At 45.7% G+C, this 20,080-nt stretch overlaps 1 protein-coding gene across 1 annotated transcript in view; it reads left to right on the top strand.

Moving 5' to 3' along the window:
• Positions 1-20,080, top strand: part of ITPRID1 (ITPR interacting domain containing 1) — a 262,177-nt gene that overhangs the window by 126,174 nt on the left and 115,923 nt on the right. Inside the window, exons 5-6 of the mRNA XM_040433939.1 lie at positions 2,375-2,449; positions 16,745-16,947. Coding sequence (XP_040289873.1) covers positions 2,375-2,449; positions 16,745-16,947 — 278 coding nt within the window. The remainder of the gene's footprint in view (positions 1-2,374; positions 2,450-16,744; positions 16,948-20,080) is intronic.

Raw genomic sequence — 20,080 nt, 5'->3', positions numbered from 1 at the left:
AAAATGTTTTTTTTAGCACCTTTTTTATTTTATTTTTTTGACGGTGTTCACCTGAGGGGGTAGGTCATGTGATATTTTTATAGAGCCGGTCGACATGGACACGGCGATACCTAATATGTCTACTTTTCTTTTTTTTCCCATTTTTTTTTTACTTAAGACTTTTCATTTTTTGTAAAACTTTATTTTTTTAACTTCTTTTTTCACTTAATTTTTTGTCCCACTATGGGACTTCAACATTTTAGGGTCTGATCCCTGTTTCGATACTGCACAATACATTTGTATAGTGCTGTATTGAACTGTCAGTGTCTTACACTGTAAGGCCTCTTTCAGACTGGCGTTGCGGGAAAATGTGCGGGTGCGTTGCGGGAACATGCACGATTTTTCCGCGCGAGTGCAAAACATTGTAATGCGTTTTGCACTCGCGTGAGAAAAATTGCGCATGTTTGGTACCATGGTAAAAGATCATGTGATGGATCATGTGATGACCGGAGTGACGTCACCACAGGTCCTGTTGCTGCATACAGCAAAGAAAGAAGTCAGAAGAGATGCCGGCTTCGCGATCAAGTGGATTAAGGTGAGTTAAATTTTTATTTTATTTTTTTTAACCCCTCCAGCCCTATTTTACTATGCATTCTGTATTCAGAATGCTCTAATTTTCCCTTATAACCATGTTATAAGGGAAAATAATAATGATCGGGTCTCCATCCCGATCGTCTCCTAGCAACCGTACGTGAAAATCGCACCGCATCCGCACTTGCTTGCGGATGCTTGCGATTTTCACGCAACCCCATTCATTTCTATGGGCCCTGCGTTACGTGAAAAATGGAGCATGCTGCGATTTTCACGCAACGCACAAGTGATGCGTGAAAATCACCGCTCATGTGAACAGCCCCATAGAAATGAATGGGTCGAGATTCAGTGCGGGTGCAATGCGTTCAACTCACGCATCGCATCCGCGCGGAATACTCGCCCGTGTGAAAGGGGCCTAAGAAGCTGACAGTTGCCTAGGAGACCCATCCCTGTGGCTGGATCTTCTGGGCTTCCATAGCTGGCAGTCCCAATGCCTGTTCAAGGCATCGGGGCTGCCTTAGCAACCATTGGGTCCCAATCACCGCAGCACGGGGACCCGATGGGGATTTACAAGCTCCAGTGTGACCATGGCATACCAGTGTTTTCACCGATACTGGCAGATACTGCAGGGGCCAGGCTGTCAGTATCAGCTGATCGCTGCAGGGCGTGTGGGGCAGTGCGTTAACCCTAGAACGAGAATGCTCGTCCTAGTGCCTGAAGTACCGACCAGTTAGGATGAGCATTCTCGTCCAAGGTCCTTAACGTATTAGGCTACTTTCACACTTGCGTTCAGAGAGGATCCGTCTGGTGTCTGCACAGACGGATCCTCTCCTATAATGCAGACGTTTGGATCTGTTCAGAACGGATCCGTCTGCATTATAGTTTAGAAAAAATTCTAAGTCTGAAAGTTGTTCAGACGGATCCGTCCAGACTTTACATTGAAAGTCAATGGGGGACGGATCAGTTTGAAAATTGAGCCATATTGTGTCAACTTCAAACGGATCCGTCCCCATTGACTTACATTGTAAGTCTGGACGGATCCGTTTGGCTCCGCACGGCCAGGCGGACACCCGAACGCTGCAAGCAGCGTTCGGGTGTCCGCCTGCTGAGCGGAACGGAGGCTGAATGCTGCCAGACTGATGCATTCTGAGCGGATCCGCATCCACTCAGAATGCATTGGGGCAGTACGGATGCGTTCGGGGCCGCTTGTGAGACCCTTCAAACGGAGCTCACAAGCGGAGCCCCGAACGCTAGTGTGAAAGTAGCCTTAACTGTTTTATCACGTTCTAATGTAAAAAGTATGTTTACAGCTTTTTTTTGGCCACATTCAATTGTTATTTTAAGGAGCCTTTACCAACAATGTATTCTTCAATCTGATCTTGTACGCAGTTTGATCTTTGTCAGACATATCTCAAAAAGGAACAGAATACTGTATTTCAGAAATAATATATTTTGGAAGTCATGGCTAGAGAAGCTGTGTTCCCTGAAGGTTAGCAGCTGATTCACCATCTGTCATAAAGCAGGATACCTTCTGTCTCATTTACAGTATAATTAGCATTTGCTAACACCTAACACCTTTATTCTCACACCTACAATATGCTACCATATTTTGTTTTCCAAAGTAAGATGCTGAGGCTTGAATTTGACACATATTATGTTTTTTTTCTCATTCTTTTCTATTTTTTACTCCTGATATTGTTGATCTAAGCGTAAATGAATGCAAAAAAATAAATATGATTGCACAGGAGAATCATTGTGATGTATAATTAAAATGATTTTTTTTCTGTGCATTTGTCTTTTCTAGCTGTCTACATAATTATATAGAAACATTTCCAACAAGTGATGGAACCAAAAAACCTGCTCCAAGTGTTCCTACAAGGTTTGTTTCACTGTAGTTTTTTTATTCTTTTAGAAATGTTCATTTTAAAGTACTACCTATAATGACCACTAGAGATGAGTGAATTTCTCAAAAAAGCGATATTTCCAGTTCGCCGAATTTTCGGAAAAACTTTGGTTCGATCCGAATTTATTTGTGGCGAATCACGTTAAAAAACTGCTATTTCCTGGCTGCAGAGAGCCTTTATAGTGGTGTAGAACACTGTGCTGCTTAAGTGGTAACCGGCGGTCTATTTAAATGTATCAATTTTATATTCACACTTATTGGTTTGACAAAGACTCATGTAGAGTCGAAACGCGTCACCTGATCGCTTATTGTTCCTCCATGTGAAACAATAAAAAGAATATTGCATTGATATCAGCGAGTGCCGGTCCTTTCTATATGTATACGTGTGGGATGCCTGCCCTGGACACGTGCACCGCCAGCTAATACTACAGAGTGCCGACTGATCGACTTATAGATAGAGATGTCGCGAACATAAAATTTTCCGTTTGCGAACGGCAAACGTGAATTTCCGCAAATGTTCGCGAACGGGCGAACCGCCATAGACTTCAATAGACAGGCGAATTTTAAAACCCACAGGGACTCTTTCTGGCCACAATAGTGATTAAAAAAGTTGTTTCAAGGGGACTAACACCTGGACTGTGGCATGCCGGAGGGGGATCCATGGCAAAACCCCCATGGAAAATTACGTAGTTGACGCAGAGTCGGGTTTTAATCCATAAAGGGCATAAATCACCTAACATTCCTAAATTGTTTGGAATAACGTGCTTTAAAACATCCAGTGTGTGTATACGATCAGGTATGATGTTGTATCGATCAGGTAGTGTAAGGGTTACGCCCGCTTCACAGTGACAGACCAAACTCTGACAGACCAAACTCCCCGTTTAACGCACCGCAAACAACTGCAAACAGTCCATTTGCACAACCGCAAACTTCCCATTTGCACAAGGTTGGATACCAAGCTAGCCATGTCCCTTTCCTTGTCCTCACTGACGTCATTGAAGGTCTCTTCCTCCACCCAGCCACGTACAACACCAAGGGTCCCCGAAAGGTGACAACAAGCCCCCTGGGATGCCTGCTGTGGTTGGTCTTCCACCTCCTCAAAGCCACCTTCCTCCTCTGACTCCTCTTCTTCAGACTCCTCTCTCTGCGTTGCCGCAGGTCCAGCAATCGACGACGACAAGGCTGCTTCTGGTGGTGATGGTGACCACAATTCTTCCTCTTCATGCTCATCTACGGCCTGATCCAGCACTCTTCGCAGGGCACGCTCCAGAAAAAACGCATATGGGATGAGGTCAATGATGTTGCCTTGGGTTTGACTGACCAGGTTCGTCACCTCCGCAAAAGGACGCATGAGCCTACAGCCATTGTGCATGAGCGTTCAGTAACGCGGCCAAAAAAATACCCAGCTCCGCAGAGGCTATCCTCTTTTTTTAAAATAAAAAAAATCTGTTCTTACCAGTTTAATCTCTGTTTTGTCCCCTATCAGGGGCCGGTGTATGGAATAGATTTTAGGAACCGGGAGATGGAAAAAGATGGTTGGTCGGTCCTCTTACTTCCAATTTGGGGCACTGCGCGTGCCCCGTGCAATGTACTGTGCCACCCTATATGAGTGGTGTGTTAAATAGTACTATTCCTATCAGTTTAATCCCTGTTACGTCCCTTATCAGGGAACGTGTATCGAATAGATTTTAGACAACCGCAAAGAGTTGTCAATAGTTGACACACTCATGACATAAATTTTATTCCTCTATGCGTCAATCTTGGTGTAGTGATGACTGTGCTTTTGCGCACGTTTGTGAGATTGCAGGCGATGGCGGTTTTTCAAAGCCTATGGTCGTGCTGAGGTAGTTCAGTGACAGTTAAATGACGCAGAAAACAATGATTCTGCAGTATGGGCCCATTGTTGGCCTAGTAGGCTTTAATGATCACCTTAGATGATCACAAAGAAAATTAATGTTTTTTCTATAAAAAATTATCCAGCCGATCGCTTTTGGTCTGTTCACAATGAAGCAACGACCTTATCATCTGGGGTGTGCCAACATTGCCAACACACTCATAGAGGTGATCGTTTCATTGTAATACGCAAGCACCTTCACCACAACAAGGTAACGATCACGAAGGCGAATTGACACATGTATGTGCATTTTTTTTTTTTTGCAGCCACAGTGCAGCACCAAAGGCCAGAAAAATTTGGCATGTACACATGCCTGAAAAATTAGGTATTGTTGCAGCCGGCCGGAAAAATTAATGTTTTCCAGGCAGAAAGTGCACTAAAACATTGCGGCTTGAACCCTAGTTGGTGGCGGAGAAGTCACGCAAGTCATCCGGCATGCAGAGATTAAATACAGCAGCGTGTAGCCCAAGGCATCTCATCAGGCCTTTTTTAGTCAAATGCATCCCCCACTGTCAGTCCCTTCGGGATCCATGCCTCATTCATCTTAATAAAGGTGAGGTAATCTAGACTTTTTTGACCTAGGCGACTTCTCTTCTCAGTGACAATACCTCCTGCTGCGCTGAAGGTCCTTTCTGACAGGACACTTGAAGCGGGGCAGGCCAGAAGTTCTATCGCAAATTGGGATAGCTCAGGCCACAGGTCAAGCCTGCACACCCAGTAGTCAAGGGGTTCATCGCTCCTCAGAGTGTCGATATCTGCAGTTAAAGCGAGGTAGTCTGCTACCTGTCGGTGGAGACGTTCTATGAGGGTGGACCCTGAAGGGCTGTGGCGATGCGTAGGACTTAAAAAGCTCTGCATGTCCTCCATCAACAACACAACACGTCTGTAAAGCGTCCTGTTCTTGCTGGCGTGGTTGTGGTAGGAGGAGGATTACTTTCACCTCTTCCCCTGTTAGATTCCCGTTGTGCTGTGACATCACCCTTATACTCTGTGTAAAGCATACTTTTTAACTTGTTTTGGAACTGCTAGATCCTTTACGACTTGCGGTAATTGGGTAACATTTCAGCCACTTTCTGCTTATACCGGGGGTCTAGTAGCGTGCCCACCCAGTACAGGTCGTTCTCCTTCGGCCTTTTTATATGAGGGTCCCTCGACAGGCATGACAGCATGAAAGACCCCATTTGCACAAGGTTGGATGCCAAGCTACTCATGTCCCGTTCCTCGTCCTCACTCACCTCATTGAAGGTCTGTTCTTCCCCCCAGCCACGCACAACACCACGGGTACCAGATAGGTGACAACAAGCACCCTGGGATGCAGTGGCGTAGGGATCGCCATAGCAACCATAGCAGTGGCTATGGGGCCCTACGCCACTAGGGGGCCCGTCCGACCGCATTCAGTTTTTTTTATTTTTTTTATTTTTTTTATTTTATTAACACACACAGACACTACACACAGGCAGCCAGGAGGTGGCGTAACTACCGGGGAAGCAGCTGCTTCGGGGCCCGACAGTTTATTTTCAAGTTAGTTAAATATCGATGTCTTACTGTTCAGGGCCCCCTTCACAGCAGCGGTCTTAATGTTAATGTGATCTAATCTTACTGTATTCTAAAGTTACCTGATGTGTCTGGGATTCAAACCCACAACCTCCAATGTATTAGTGTATCAGAGGCAAAGCATTTACCCTCACAACCATAAAGGAGGCCTTGCTGCTGACTGAAAAATTATGACACTTCTACTGTTATAGCTGGCTAAGTGTACATTTATACACATGACTGCTGCCCCAACACAGCCAGCACTGCTATATCTCTATATGACAGATATCCCAGCACACTCAGCTCTGCTATATCTCTATATATAAGCAGCTGTCATGTGTATAGATGTACACTTAGCCAGCTATAACATTAGAAGTCTCATAATTTTTCAGTCAGCAGCAAGCCAGCTGTTATGGTCTAGTGGTTAGATGCTTTGCCTCTCATACAGGAGGTCGTGGGTTCGAATCCCAGCAGAAACCTTTTCTGAAATACAAGCACTGACTCCATATATGGACATACAGGGCGGGACACAGGAAGAGGCTGCATCTCATCGCTGACATGGAGGTAAGTAGAAGTGCTTATTTTTTTTTTTTTAATACCCGACTGTTACTGCCATGGGGAGAGCGGGGGGCACTTGATACTGGCACATGGGGGAGGGGGGTTGGCACCTGATACTGGCACCTTGGGGGGGGGTTGGCACCTAATACTGACAAATGGGGGGGGGAGAGGCACCTGATACTGTGGATGGCACTGTTTAGGGGAGGGGGATCTGTGGATGGCACTGTTTAGGGGAGGGGGATCTGTGGATGGCACTGTTTAGGGGAGGGGGATCTGTGGATGGCACTGTTTAGGGGAGAGGGGATCTATTGATGGCACTGATTAGGGGAGGGGGATCTGTGGATGCCACTATTTAGGGGAGGGGGATCTGTGAACGGCACTATTTAGGGGAGGGCGATCTGTGGACGGCACTGTTTAGGGGAGGGGGATCTGTGGATGGCACTGTTTAGGGGAGAGGGGATCTGTTGATGGCACTGATTAGGGGAGGGGGATCTGCTGTGGATGGCACTATTTAGGGGAGGGGGATCTGTTGATGGCACTATTTAGGGGAGGGGGATCTGTGGATGGCACTATTTAGGGGAGGGGGATCTGTGGATGGCACTATTTAGGGGAGGGGGATCTGTGGACGGCACTGTTTAGGGGAGAGGGATCTGTGGATGGCACTATTTAGGGGAGGGGGATCTGTGGATGGCACGGGGGGGGGGCCCATAATTTTTTTTTGCTATGGGGCCCATGCATTTCTAGCTACGCCCCTGCTGGGATGCCTGCTGTGGTTGGTCTTCCTCCTCCTCCTCCTCAAAGCCACATTCCTCCTCTTCCTCAGACTCCTCTTCCAGCGTTGCCGCAGGTCCAGCAAGCGATGCTGATAAGGCTGTTTCTGGTGGTGATGGTGAGCACAACTCTTCCTCTTCCTCTTCACGCTCATCTACGGCCTGATCCAGCACTCTTCGCAGGGCACGCTCCAGGAAGAAAACAAATGGGATGATGTCGCTGATGGTGCCTTCAGTGCGACTGACTGGGTTTGTCACCTCCTCAAAAGGACGCATGAGCCTACAGGCATTGCGCAGGAGGGTCCAGTAACGTGGCAAAAAAAATTCCCAGCTCCGCAGAGGCTGTCCTAGCACCCCGGTCATACAAATACTCGTTGACGGCTTTTTCTTGTTGGAGCAGGCGGTCGAACATTAGGAGTGTTGAATTCCAACGTGTCGGGCTGTCGCAAATCAAGCACCTCACTGGCATGTTGTTTCGCCGCTGAATATCCGTGTAGGAACGCCTGAAATGGCCACACACCTTCCTGGCCTGATTGAGGACGTCCTGTAAGCCTGGGTACTTATGCACAAAGCGTTGTACGATCAGATTAAACACATGTGCCATGCATGGCACATGTGTCAACTTGCCCAAATTCAATGCCGCCAACAAATTGCATCCGTTGTCACACACCACTTTGCCAATCTCCAGTTGGTGCGGGGTCAACCACTGATCCACCTGTGCGTTCAGGGCGGACAGGAGTGCTGGTCCGGTGTGACTCTCTGCTTTCAAGCAAGTCAACCCCAAGACAGCGTGACACTGTCGTATCCGGGATGTGGAATAGCCCCTGGGGAGCTGGAGGGGTGCAGTTGATGTCGAGCAAGACGCAGCAGCAGAAGAGGACTCAGCCGAGAAGGTTAGCGAAGATGATGGAGTAGGAGGAGTAGAGGAGGTGGCAGCAGGCCTGCCTGCAAGTTGTGGCGGTGTCACCAACTCCTTTGCAGAGCCACGCATTCCATGCTTGGCAGCCGTCAGCAGGTTTACCCAATGCGCAGTGTACGTGATATACCTGCCCTGACCGTGCTTTGCAGACCAGGTATCAGTGGTCAGATGGACCCTTGCCCCAACACTGTGTGCCAGACATGCCATGACTTCCTTTTCCACAATAGAGTACAGGTAGGGGATTGCCTTTTGTGAAAAGAAATTTCGGCCTGAGTACCTTCCACTGCGGTGTCCCAATAGCTACAAATTTTTTAAGGCCACAGACTCCACCAGCTTGTATGGTAAAAGGTGGCGGGCTAAGATTTCCGACAAGCCAGCTGTCAGACGCCGGGCAAGGGGGTGACTCTGTGACATTGGCTTCTTACGCTCAAACATTTCCTTGACAGACACCTGACTGTGGGCAGATGAGCAGGAACTGCTGAAGGTGAGAGGCAGAGTGGCGGGTGGTTGAGAGGGGGCTAGGAGGACAGCAGTGGTTGACGTGGCTGAAGATGCTGGATCAGGAGGGGGATGGTGGCTTTGAGTTTGTGTGCTGCTTGTACTCATCATGTGTTGATCCCATAGGCGTTTGTGATGTGAGATCATGTGCCTTTGCAAAGCAGTTGTACCTAGGTGGGTGTTGGACTTCCCACGACTCAGTTTCTTTTGGCACAGGTTGCAAATGGCATCGCTGTTATCAGAGGCAGACACACAAAAAAAAATGCCACACTTCTGAGCTTTGCAATGATGGCATTCTGGTGGTGGCAACAGCATGCGTTGATTGGCGTGCTGTCTGGCTGACCTCGGGTGCCGATACATGCTGTCTGACTGTGTTACTAGCTCCTTGCGACGACCTCCCCCTGCTTCCAACTCGTCTCCTCCTCCTCTCTGTCTCCCCATCTGAACTTTCCCCCTGTTCTTCTTCTCTTCGAGCGGGCACCCACGTGACATCCACGGACACATCGTCATCATCAACAGCTTCACTTGTATCTGACAACTCAGCAAAGGAAGCAGCAGCGGGTACAACATCATCATCATCACACCGTACGTCCATGTGTGTAATGCTGCCTGACTGAGACATATCCCTGTTATCTACATTCTTTGGCAATAATGGTTGCGCATCACTCATTTCTTCCAACTGATGTTTAAATAACTCCTCTGACACATCAAGTGAAGCAGCTGTTGTGCTAGTGTTGGTGGTGGCGGCAGGCGGGCGAGTGGTAACTTGAGAAGTGCCCGAAGCTGAGCTGGAGGAGGATGGTGCGTCAAGGTTCCGAGCAGAAGCTGTAGAAGATTGGATGTCCTGTGTTAGCCAGTCAACTATGTCCTCAGAACTTTTCGAGTTCAGGGTACGTGGCCTCTGAACACTGGGCATTATTCTAGGGCCATAGGAAATTTACAGCACCACGACCACGACGGCCCGTGCGGGGTGGCCTGCCTCTGCCTGTCATTTTTTTTCCGATTAGTGATACTATGCGTGCAAGTTACTGTGACACCAGATATGATTGGTGGGCACTGGCAGTAGTGGGCACAGTACACGCTATGGGCATGACACACACGCTAGCAGGCAACTGCAATTATATTACAGTAAAAAAAAATGTTTTACTGTTTTAAATGCAAGCTACTGTGACACCAGATATGAGTAGTGGGCACAGTACACGCTGTGGGCCTGACACACGCTGGCAGGCAACTGCAATTATATTTCAGTGAATTTTTTTTTTATTGTTTTAAATGCAAGCTACTGGGACACCAGATATGAGTACTGGGCACAGTACACGCTGTGAGCCTGAAATACACGCTTGCAGGCAACTGCAATTATATTACAGTGAAAAAATGTTTTACTGTTTTAAATGCAAGCTACTGTGACACCAGATATGAGTGGTGGCACTGGGCACTGGCAGTAGTGGGCACAGTACACGCTGTGGGCCTGAAACACACGCTTGCAGGCAACTGCAATTATATTACAGTGAAAAAATTGTTTTACTGTTTTAAATGCAAGCTACTGTGACACCAGATATGAGTGGTGGCACTGGGCACTGGCAGTAGTGGGCACAGTACACTCTGTGGGCCTGACACACACGCTGGCAGGCAACTGCAATTATATTACAGTGAAAAAATTGTTTTACTGTTTTAAATGCAAGCTACTGTGACACCAGATATGAGTAGTGGGCACAGTACACGCTGTGGGCCTGACACACACGCTGGCAGGCAACTGCAATTATATTACAGTGAATATATTTTTTATTGTTTTAAATGCAAGCTACTGTGACACCAGATATGAGTAGTGGGCACAGTACACGCTGTGTGCCTGACACACACGCTGGCAGGCAACTGGAATTATATTACAGTGAAAAAATAGCTTTACTGTTTTAAATGCAAGCTACTGTGACACCAGATATGAATGGTGGCATTGGGCACTGGCAGTAGTGGGCACAGTACACGCTGTGGGCCTGAAACACACGCTTGCAGGCAACTGCAATTATATTACAGTGAAAAAATTGTTTTACTGTTTTAAATGCAAGCTACTGTGACACCAGATATGAGTGTTGGCACTGGGCACTGGCAGTAATGGGCACAGTACACGCTGTGGGCCTGAAACACACACTTGCAGGCAACTGCAATTATATTACAGTGAAAAAATTGTTTTACTGTTTTAAATGCAAGCTACTGTGACACCAGATATGAGTAGTGGGCACAGTACACGCTGTGTGCCTGACACACACGCTTGCAGGCAACTGCAATTATATTACAGTGAATTTTTTTTTTTAATTTTTTAAATGTAAGCTACTGTGACACCAGATATGAGTGGTGGCACTGGGCACTGGCAGTAGTGGGCACAGTACACGCTGTGGGCCTGAAACACACGCTTGCAGGCAACTGCAATTATATTACAGTGAAAAAATTGTTTTACTGTTTTAAATGCAAGCTACTGTGACACCAGATATGAGTGTTGGCACTGGGCACTGGCAGTAGTGGGCACAGTACACGCTGTGGGCCTGACACACACGCTGGCAGGCAACTGCAATTATATTACAGTGATTTTTTTATTTTATTGTTTTAAATGCAAGCTACTGTGACACCAGATATGAGTGGTGGCACTGGGCACTGGCAGTAGTGGGCACAGTACACGCTGTGGGCCTGAAACACACGCTTGCAGGCAACTGCAATTATATTACAGTGAAAAAATTGTTTTACTTTTTTAAATGTAAGCTACTGTGACACCAGATATGAGTGGTGGCACTGGGCACTGGCAGTAGTGGGCACAGTACACGCTGTGGGCCTGACACACACGTTGGCAGGCAACTGCAATTGTATTAGTGAAAAAATTGTTTTATTGTTTTAAATGCAAGCTACTGTGACACAAGATATGAGTGGTGGCACTGGGCACTGGCAGTAGTGGGCACAGTACACGCTGTGGGCCTGAAACACACGCTTGCAGACAACTGCAATTATATTACAGTGAAAAAATTGTTTTACTGTTTTAAATGCAAGCTACTGTGACACCATATATGATTGGTGGCACTGGGCACTGGCAGTAGTGGGCACAGTACACGCTGTGGGCCTGAAACACACGCTTTCAGGCAACTGCAATTATATTACAGTGAAAAAATTGTTTTACTGTTTTAAATGCAAGCTACTGTGACACCAGATATGAGTGTTTGCACTGGGCACTGGCAGTAGTGGGCACAGTACACGCTGTGGGCCTGACACACACGCTGGCAGGCAACTGCAATTATATTACAGAGAAGAAGAAAAAAAGCAGACTGATTTACTAGTCCTAAAAAGGGCTTTTTGAGGTGCTGTCAGGACGCTGTCCTTACAGCAGATCAGATGAGTCTTTGAGGACTGGAGTGGACACAGAACACTTTCCTAGCTAACGATTTCCCTATTAAATCAGCAGCAGCAGCACTCTCCCTGCTCTCACTAACACTGCAGCTTCCGAATAAATCTAAGATGGATGATGTCCTTGCTTTTTGATAGGAGGTGGGAGGGTCTGGGAGGGAGGGTATGCTGCTGATTGGCTGGAATGTGTCTGCTGACTGTGAGGTACATGGTCAAATTTTGCTCAATGATGACGTATAGTGGGCGGACCGAACATCGTATATGTTCGCCCGCCGCGGCGAACGCGAACAAGCGATGTTTGCCGGCGAATAGTTCGGGACATCTCTACATATAACTGTACCACTGAACGGCAAATAGGCGCTTACTTTTTTCCACTTATACACGTCACAAAAAGCTTTAGAACATATAACTGCACTGCTGAACGACAAATAATATATATTTTTTTGCCACTAATACACAGCAAAAAGGGCCTTAGAACATATATCTGCACCGCTGAACGGCAAATAGGCGCTTACTTTTTTCCATTTATACACTCCACAAAAAGCTTTAGAACAGAACAGCTGAATGGCAAACAATATATATTTTTTTACCATTAATACACTTCAAAAAGGGCTTTAGAACAGATAACTGCACCGCAGAACGGCAAATAATATATAATTTTTTGCCAGTAATACACGACAAAAAGGCCTTTAGAACATATAACTGCACCGCTGAGTAGCAAATAGGCGCTAACTTTTTTCCACTTATACACTCCACAAAAATCTTTAGACCATATAACTGCACTGCTGAACGACAAATAATATATATTTGTTTGCCACTAATACACGGCAAAAAGGGCTTTAGAACATATAACTGCACCGCTGAACAGCAAATAATATATATTTTTTTGCCACTAATACATGGCAAAAAGGGCTTTAGAACATATAACTGCACCGCAGAACGGCAAATAATGTATACTTTTTTTGCCACTAATACACGCCAAAAAGGCTTTTGAACATATAACTGCACTGTTGAATGGCAAATATATATTTTTTGGCCACTAATACACGCCAAAAAGGGCTGTAATTTTCTCACTACCACATAACTGCAAATACTTTTTTTATGCCACTAATACAAGCCAAAAAGGGTTTTAGAACATATAACTGCACTGCTGAATGGCAAATAGGCCCTTACCTTTTTCCACTTATATATGCCACAATAGGCTTTAGAACATATAACTGCACCGCTGAACGGCAAATTATATATATTTTTTTGCCACTAATACACACCAAAAAGGGCTTTAGAACATATAACTTCACCGCAGAACGGCAAATAATATATATTTTTTTGCCACTAATACACGACAAAAACAGCTTTAGAACATATAACTGCACCGCTGAACGGCAAATAGTCCCTTACTTTTTTCCACTTATATAGTTGCAAGAAAAAGTATGTGAACCATTTGGAATGATATGGATTTCTGCACAAATTGGTCATAAAATGTGATCTGATCTTCATCTAAGTCACAACAATAGACAATCACAGTCTGCTTAAACTAATAACACACAAAGAATTAAATGTTACCATGTTTTTATTGAACACACTATGTAAACATTCACAGTGCAGGTGGATAAAGTATGTGAACCCCTAGAACCCCTAGACTAATGACATCTCCAAGAGCTAATTGGAGTGGGGTGTCAGCCAACTGGAATCCAATCAATTAGATGAGATTGGAGATGTTGGTTACAGCTGCCCTGCCCTATAAAAAACACACACTAGTTCTGGGTTTGCTTTTCACAAGAAGCATTGCCTGACGTGAATGATGCCTCGCACAAAAGAGCTCTCATAAGACATACAATTAAGAATTGTTGACTTGCATAAAGCTGGAAAAGGTTATAAAAGTATCTCCAAAAGCCTTGCTGTTCATCAGTCCACAGTAAGACAAATTGTGTATAAATGGAGAAAGTTCAGCACTGCTGCTACTCTCCCTAGGAGTGGCTGTCCTGTAAAGATGACTTCAAGAGCACAGCGCAGACTGCTCAATGAGGTGAAGAAGAATCCTAGAGTGTCAGCTAAAGACTTACAAAACTCTCTGGCATATGCTAAAATCCCTGTTAGCGAAAACACTAAACAAGAATGGATTTCATGGGTGGATACCACAGAGGAAGCCACTGCTGTCCAAAAAAAACATTGCTGCACGTTTACAGTTTGCATAAGAGCACCTGGATGTTCCACAGCAGTACTAGCAAAATATTCTATGGACAGATGAAACCAAAGTGGAGTTGTTTGGAAGAAACACGCAACACTATGTGTGGAGAAAAAGAGGCACAGCACACCAACATCAAAACCTCATCCCAACTGTGAAGTATGGTGGTGGGGGCATCATGGTTTGGGGCTGCTTAGCTACGTCAGGGCCTGGACGGATTGCTATCATCGAAGGAAAAAAAAATTCCCAAGTTTATCAAGACATTTTGCAGGAGAACTTAAGGCCATCTGTCCACCAGCTGAAGCTCAACAGAAGATGGGTGTTGCAACAGGACAACGACCCAAAGCATAGAAGTAAATCAACAACAGAATGGCTTAAACAGAAGAAAATACGCCTTCTGGAGTGGCCCAGTCAGAGTCCTGACCTCAACCCGATTGAGATGCTGTGGCATGACCTTAAGAAATTGATTCACACCAGACATCCCAAGAATATTGCTGAACTGAAACAGTTCTGTAAAGAGGAATAATATATATTTGTTTGCCACTAATACACGGCAAAAAAGGCTTTAGAACATATAACTGCACTGCTGAACAGCAAATAATATATTTTTTTTTGCCACTAATACATTGCAAAAAGGGATTTAGAACATATGACTGCACTGACAAACGGCAAATAGGCCCTTACTTTTTTCCACTTATACACTCCACAAAAGTCTTTAGAACATATAACTGCACCGCAGAACGGCAAATAATGTATATTTTTTTGCCACTAATACATGCCAAAAAGGGCTTTTGAACATATAACTGCACTGTTGAATGGCAAATATATATTTTTTGGCTACTAATACACGCCAAAAAGGGCTTTAGAACATATAACTGCACCGCTGAACGGCAAATAGGCCCTTACCTTTTTCCACTTATATATGCCACAATAGGCTTTAGAACATATAACTGCACAGCTAAATGGCAAATAGGCCCTTACTTTTTTCCACTTATACACTCCACAAAAAATTCTTTAGAACATATAACTGCACCGCAGAACGGCAAATAATATATATTTTTTTGCCACTAATACACGCCAAAAAGGGCTCTAGAACATATAACTGCACCGCTGAATGGCAAATAGGCGCTTACTTTTTTCCACTTATACACGTCACAAAAAGCTTTAGAACAGGCATGCTCAACCTGAGGCCCTCCAGCTGTTGCAAAACTACAACTCCCAGCATGACCGAACATCCTACAGCTATCAGCCTACAGCAGGGCATTGTGGAAGTTGTAGTTTTACAACAGCTGGAGGGCCGCAGGTTGAGCATTCCTGCTTTAGAACATATAACTGCACTGCTGAACGACAAATAATATATATTTTTTTGTCACTAATGCACAGCAAAAAGAGCCTTAGAACATATAACTGCACCCCTGAACGGCAAATAATATATCATTTTTTGCCACTAATACATGCCAAAAAGGGCTTTAATTTTTTCACTTCACCACACAACGGGTAATAAGCCTTTTTTTTTCCACTAATACATGCCAATAAATGCTTTAGAACATATAACTGCATCGCACAAGGGCAAATAAGACGTAGAAATATTTCCTTGTAATAAACCCTATTAATGACTGTATCAAACAGCACTTGCACCCCAATAACACAAACGGTTTGCTGCAATTACAGAGCTGTATAATGGCATTTTGGATCCCCAGTCAGTGCAGTAAGGTGTAATAGGATTGTTCCTATTACTCAGACTGTAAACCTCCCTACTGAACCCTGTTCTGCTTCAATACTGTGGAATGATTCCTCCCTATAACCTTTCCCTGAACTTCTATACAGCAAAATAAAAGTTTTAAAGTCATTTCTACCACTGTCCCTAGCGCCTGCTGACGTCTCTCCCTGCTCTAAGTATACTGGAAAATGGCTGAATCCAAGATGGCTGAGGCTATTTATGGGGCTGTGATATCACAGGGCTGGCTGGCTGCTGGTTGGATACATGCAAGGCATTGTGGGTGATCCCTCGTTTCCAGAGTACCTTGCCCCATGTCCTAACACGTGCAGCAGCAGTTTTAGGAAAAAATGTGATTCGTTACCACGAAGCGTGAGGAAATTCAGATTCGGTGTGAATCAAGTTTTTCTTGAAATTTAGATTAAATTCCACTTTGCCAACGTTGATTCACTCATCTCTAATGACAACTATTAAAGCTTTCTTATTAAATCTCCCTAATAGCATGTTCAATAAAGAACAGTGAACATTTAAATAAATTTTGAAATGTTATCAGCCACATCTCTGCCTACCTTCAGTCACGTGAATCATGCAGTCTTGTTTATTATACTGTGGCCGCTGCACACTCCATTTTGGCCTTCAGTTACCAGTCATGGGATACACAGGAAGTCTTGCTTGGCCAAACGTGGAGAATAAAAGCCTGAAGGTAGTAATACTGTATAAGAGCACATATCCTAGGATCCTGGATGCAAGATACATGTGAAAATACAGACTAAGTATATAATTTATAACACTTACATGATTTTTTTCTTACAGCATCTCAGACATGCTGAAACTATGTGAGGCTGATCCAGTGGATCTTCTCATTGATCTTGGATTTGGCATAGATGAACCTGATATCTGCACTAAAATTCCTTCTCGTTTTATCATGACACCTTCCGAAGCTAGAGGGATTACCACTAGAGTGTTTTTAGAGGCACAGAAAAGGCGGATGGAAATTGAAAATCCTAATGTGTGTGGTAAGTGTTTAGTGAAGGAGTCATGGAAAATGTTCTATATTAACCGTCCATCATTTGTGACTTTTTTTTTAATAAAGAAATTGATTAAAAGAGTACTACTACTGCACAATTATGGTGGATTTATCAATGCCAATGAGATTCCTGCTTTCATTTTCCAAATGGGCTTGGGAAGAGATCAATAATCTGGTTGCTATAAGCAACAGCCACTCTTTTCCATTGCACTGAATTATACAGAACAACATCTCTGCAATGTCTTCTCCGAGACATTTTTTGAAACTAGCACTATGTACAATTTTTATAGTTGTGGTCAGGGGCGGACTGAGAACCCTCAGGGCCCCCAGGCAAAATAAATCAAGGGCCCCCTTACAGGCCCCACCCATGTTCTGCTGCAAGCCCCACCCTTGTCCCGCCTTCAGCCACACCCTACACAATCTTTAATAAGATTTCAAAGTTAAAGTGACACAAAAGGCACCCAGACCACTTCAGCTCATTGATGTGGTCTGGGTACAGTGTCCCTTTTGCAAATCGAGCTGCAATGTTCTAGAGAAACTGCATTGTTTACGTTCCAGCAATAAGTCAGCCTCTAGTGGCTGGCAGCCACCTGAGGGCTTCCTGGCGTAAAACAGACCTTTGGTCTGGTATCTGATGCTGGACGTCCTCACACCCTGCATGATGACCTCCAGGGTCAGATTTTTCCCCATAGGAAAGCATTGATTCAATGCTTTCGTATGGGGTGATCTAATCTCAGCGTCCATTAGTGAGTCTCTGTTAGAAGCAGTGTGGGCATAACTACTGTGAAGGGGGCACATATCTGGGCATAACTACTGTGAAAGGGGGGGAGGCCCTTCACAGTAGTTATTAATCCCTTTTAGCAGTCCCCCCTTCAGTGAATGGGGGACTGCTGAAAGGGGTTAATAACTACTGTGAAGGGCCTAGCCGTCTGGGCAACCCCACAGATCATCCCCCCATCCCCCTTGTACTTGTTCCACTGATCTGCTACTTGCGGGCTACATGGGCATGAGTTCAGTCACTTCGGTGTGCAATCCAATCCTGCGGCGCGTGATCCCGCGAGACCCGTGACCTACAGCGGCGGGTCTTGCGGGATCACGCGCTGCAGGACGGGATTGCCCACCGAAGTGACTGAACTCATTCCCGCGCAGCCCACAAGTAGCGGAACAATTACAAGAGGGGTGGGGAATAGCCAAATTAAAAAATATTTTGAACCAAAAAGTGTTATGGGGGCTCTGTGGATGGCACTGTTATGGGGGCTCTGTGGATGGCACTGTTATGGGGGCTCTGTGGATGGCACTGTTGTGGGGGCTCTGTGGATGGCACTGTTGTGGGGGCTCTGTGGATGGCACTGTTATGGGGGCTCTGTAGATGGCACTGTTATGGGGGCTCTGTGGATGGCACTGTTATGGGGGATCTGTGGATGGCACTGTTATGGGGGCTCTGTGGATGGCACTGTTATGGGGGCTCTGTGGATGGCACTGTTGTGGGGGCTCTGTGGATGGCACTGTTGTGGGGGCTCTGTGGATGGCACTGTTGTGGGGGGGATCTGTGGGTGACACATATATAGCACCTTATGCTATATATGTGTCATCCACAGATCCCCCCATAACAGTGTCCCTGTGAGTGAATGATCCCCAATACAGGGTCTGGGGGCCGGCATCTGGTGTTGTAATGGCAGCGGGGCCCGGTGCAGTCACTGTATTCTATTACACCGGGCCCCGCTCACTGTAATACTAATATTCATATGTGAACAACTTGAAATCCTCTGCGATCCTCTCCCTCTGAGCTCTCTGTACTCACAAACTCAGTAGCAGGCTGGGCGGCAGCGCAACTCACTGACGTCACGCGACTGCTCCTCCCACTTTATGAATGAAGCAGGCGGAGCCAGTGGCGTTGCTAGGGCTGGTGTCACCCGATGCGGTAGAAAATGGTGTGTCCCCCCCCCCAAAGCAATAATTTTTTGGACATATATGGGGGCTATGGTGGTGCTGCTGCCATAGGGGGCATCCGTTAGCTCAGCAGATCCCCCCTAGCAGTCAGAGCCTGGTCTCGGGAGGGGCACTTCCAGATTATTTTCTGTCCACCACCACAAAACAATGGTGCTTATAGAACAGACTACACAGTGTAGAGGTATACTGTATATTGTGTGACACAGTGTAGCGGTATACTGTATATTGTGGTGCACAGTGTAGCGGTATAATGTATATTGTGTGGCACAGTGTAGAGGTATACTGTATATTGTGTGGCACAGTGTAGCGGTATACTGTATATTGTGTGGCACAGTGTAGAGGTATACTGTATATTGTGTGGCACAGTGTATCGGTATACTGTATATTGTGTGGCACAGTGTATCGGTATACTGTATATTGTGTGGCACAGTGTAGCGGTATACTGTATATTGTGTGGCACAGTGTAGGCTATATGTGTATAACATAAACATATTTCATATGAAAACTTACAGTTACTTGGCCCTTGGGGATCTCGGACACCACTAACAGTTTGGCCGTTGGCTCGGCGGAGCTGATGTTGTGTTTCATCCTAATGAGAAAGATTTCATAATAAGGATTTGGAGAAGGGGCAGAGGGATAGCAGAGCAGGGAGAGGCTGGTGCTGCTACTAGGGGGTCATACCATGGGGAGTAATAAAGCCCACCATAATGCCCCCCCAGTAGAAATAATTCTCTTTTTAATGTGACAGTGCAAAAAATACCCCCTTGTAATGCCCCCAGTTGAGCTAATGTCCCCATAGTGCCTCCATAATGTCCCAGTATAAAATACCCCTATATAGTGCCCCCAGTAAATTCCCCCATAGTGCTCCTCTCCCCCCTTCCTGCTAGTGCCATATATAGTGCCCCAGTAGATGCCCTCAGTGTCCGGCCTCTGATAGGCTGCTGGCCTAGTGTCCCCCATAATGCCCCCCAATAATGTGCCAGTAAGTGTCCCCATAGATGCCCCCCCATCATGTGCCAGTATCAAGTGCCTCTCTCCTCCCCCCCACATGTCCCAGTATCATAGTGCCACCCCCCCAATGTGCCAGTATCAAGTGCCTCTCTCCTTCCCACCCCCATGTGCCAGTATCATAGTGCCAAACCCCCCCATGTGCCAGTATCAAGTGCCTCTCT

Source organism: Bufo bufo, chromosome 5 (genome assembly GCF_905171765.1).
Source record: "Bufo bufo chromosome 5, aBufBuf1.1, whole genome shotgun sequence".
Lineage (NCBI taxonomy): Eukaryota > Metazoa > Chordata > Amphibia > Anura > Bufonidae > Bufo > Bufo bufo.
The sequence above is the reverse complement of the archived record's forward strand: the minus strand, read 5'-3'. Positions and strand labels throughout refer to the sequence as shown.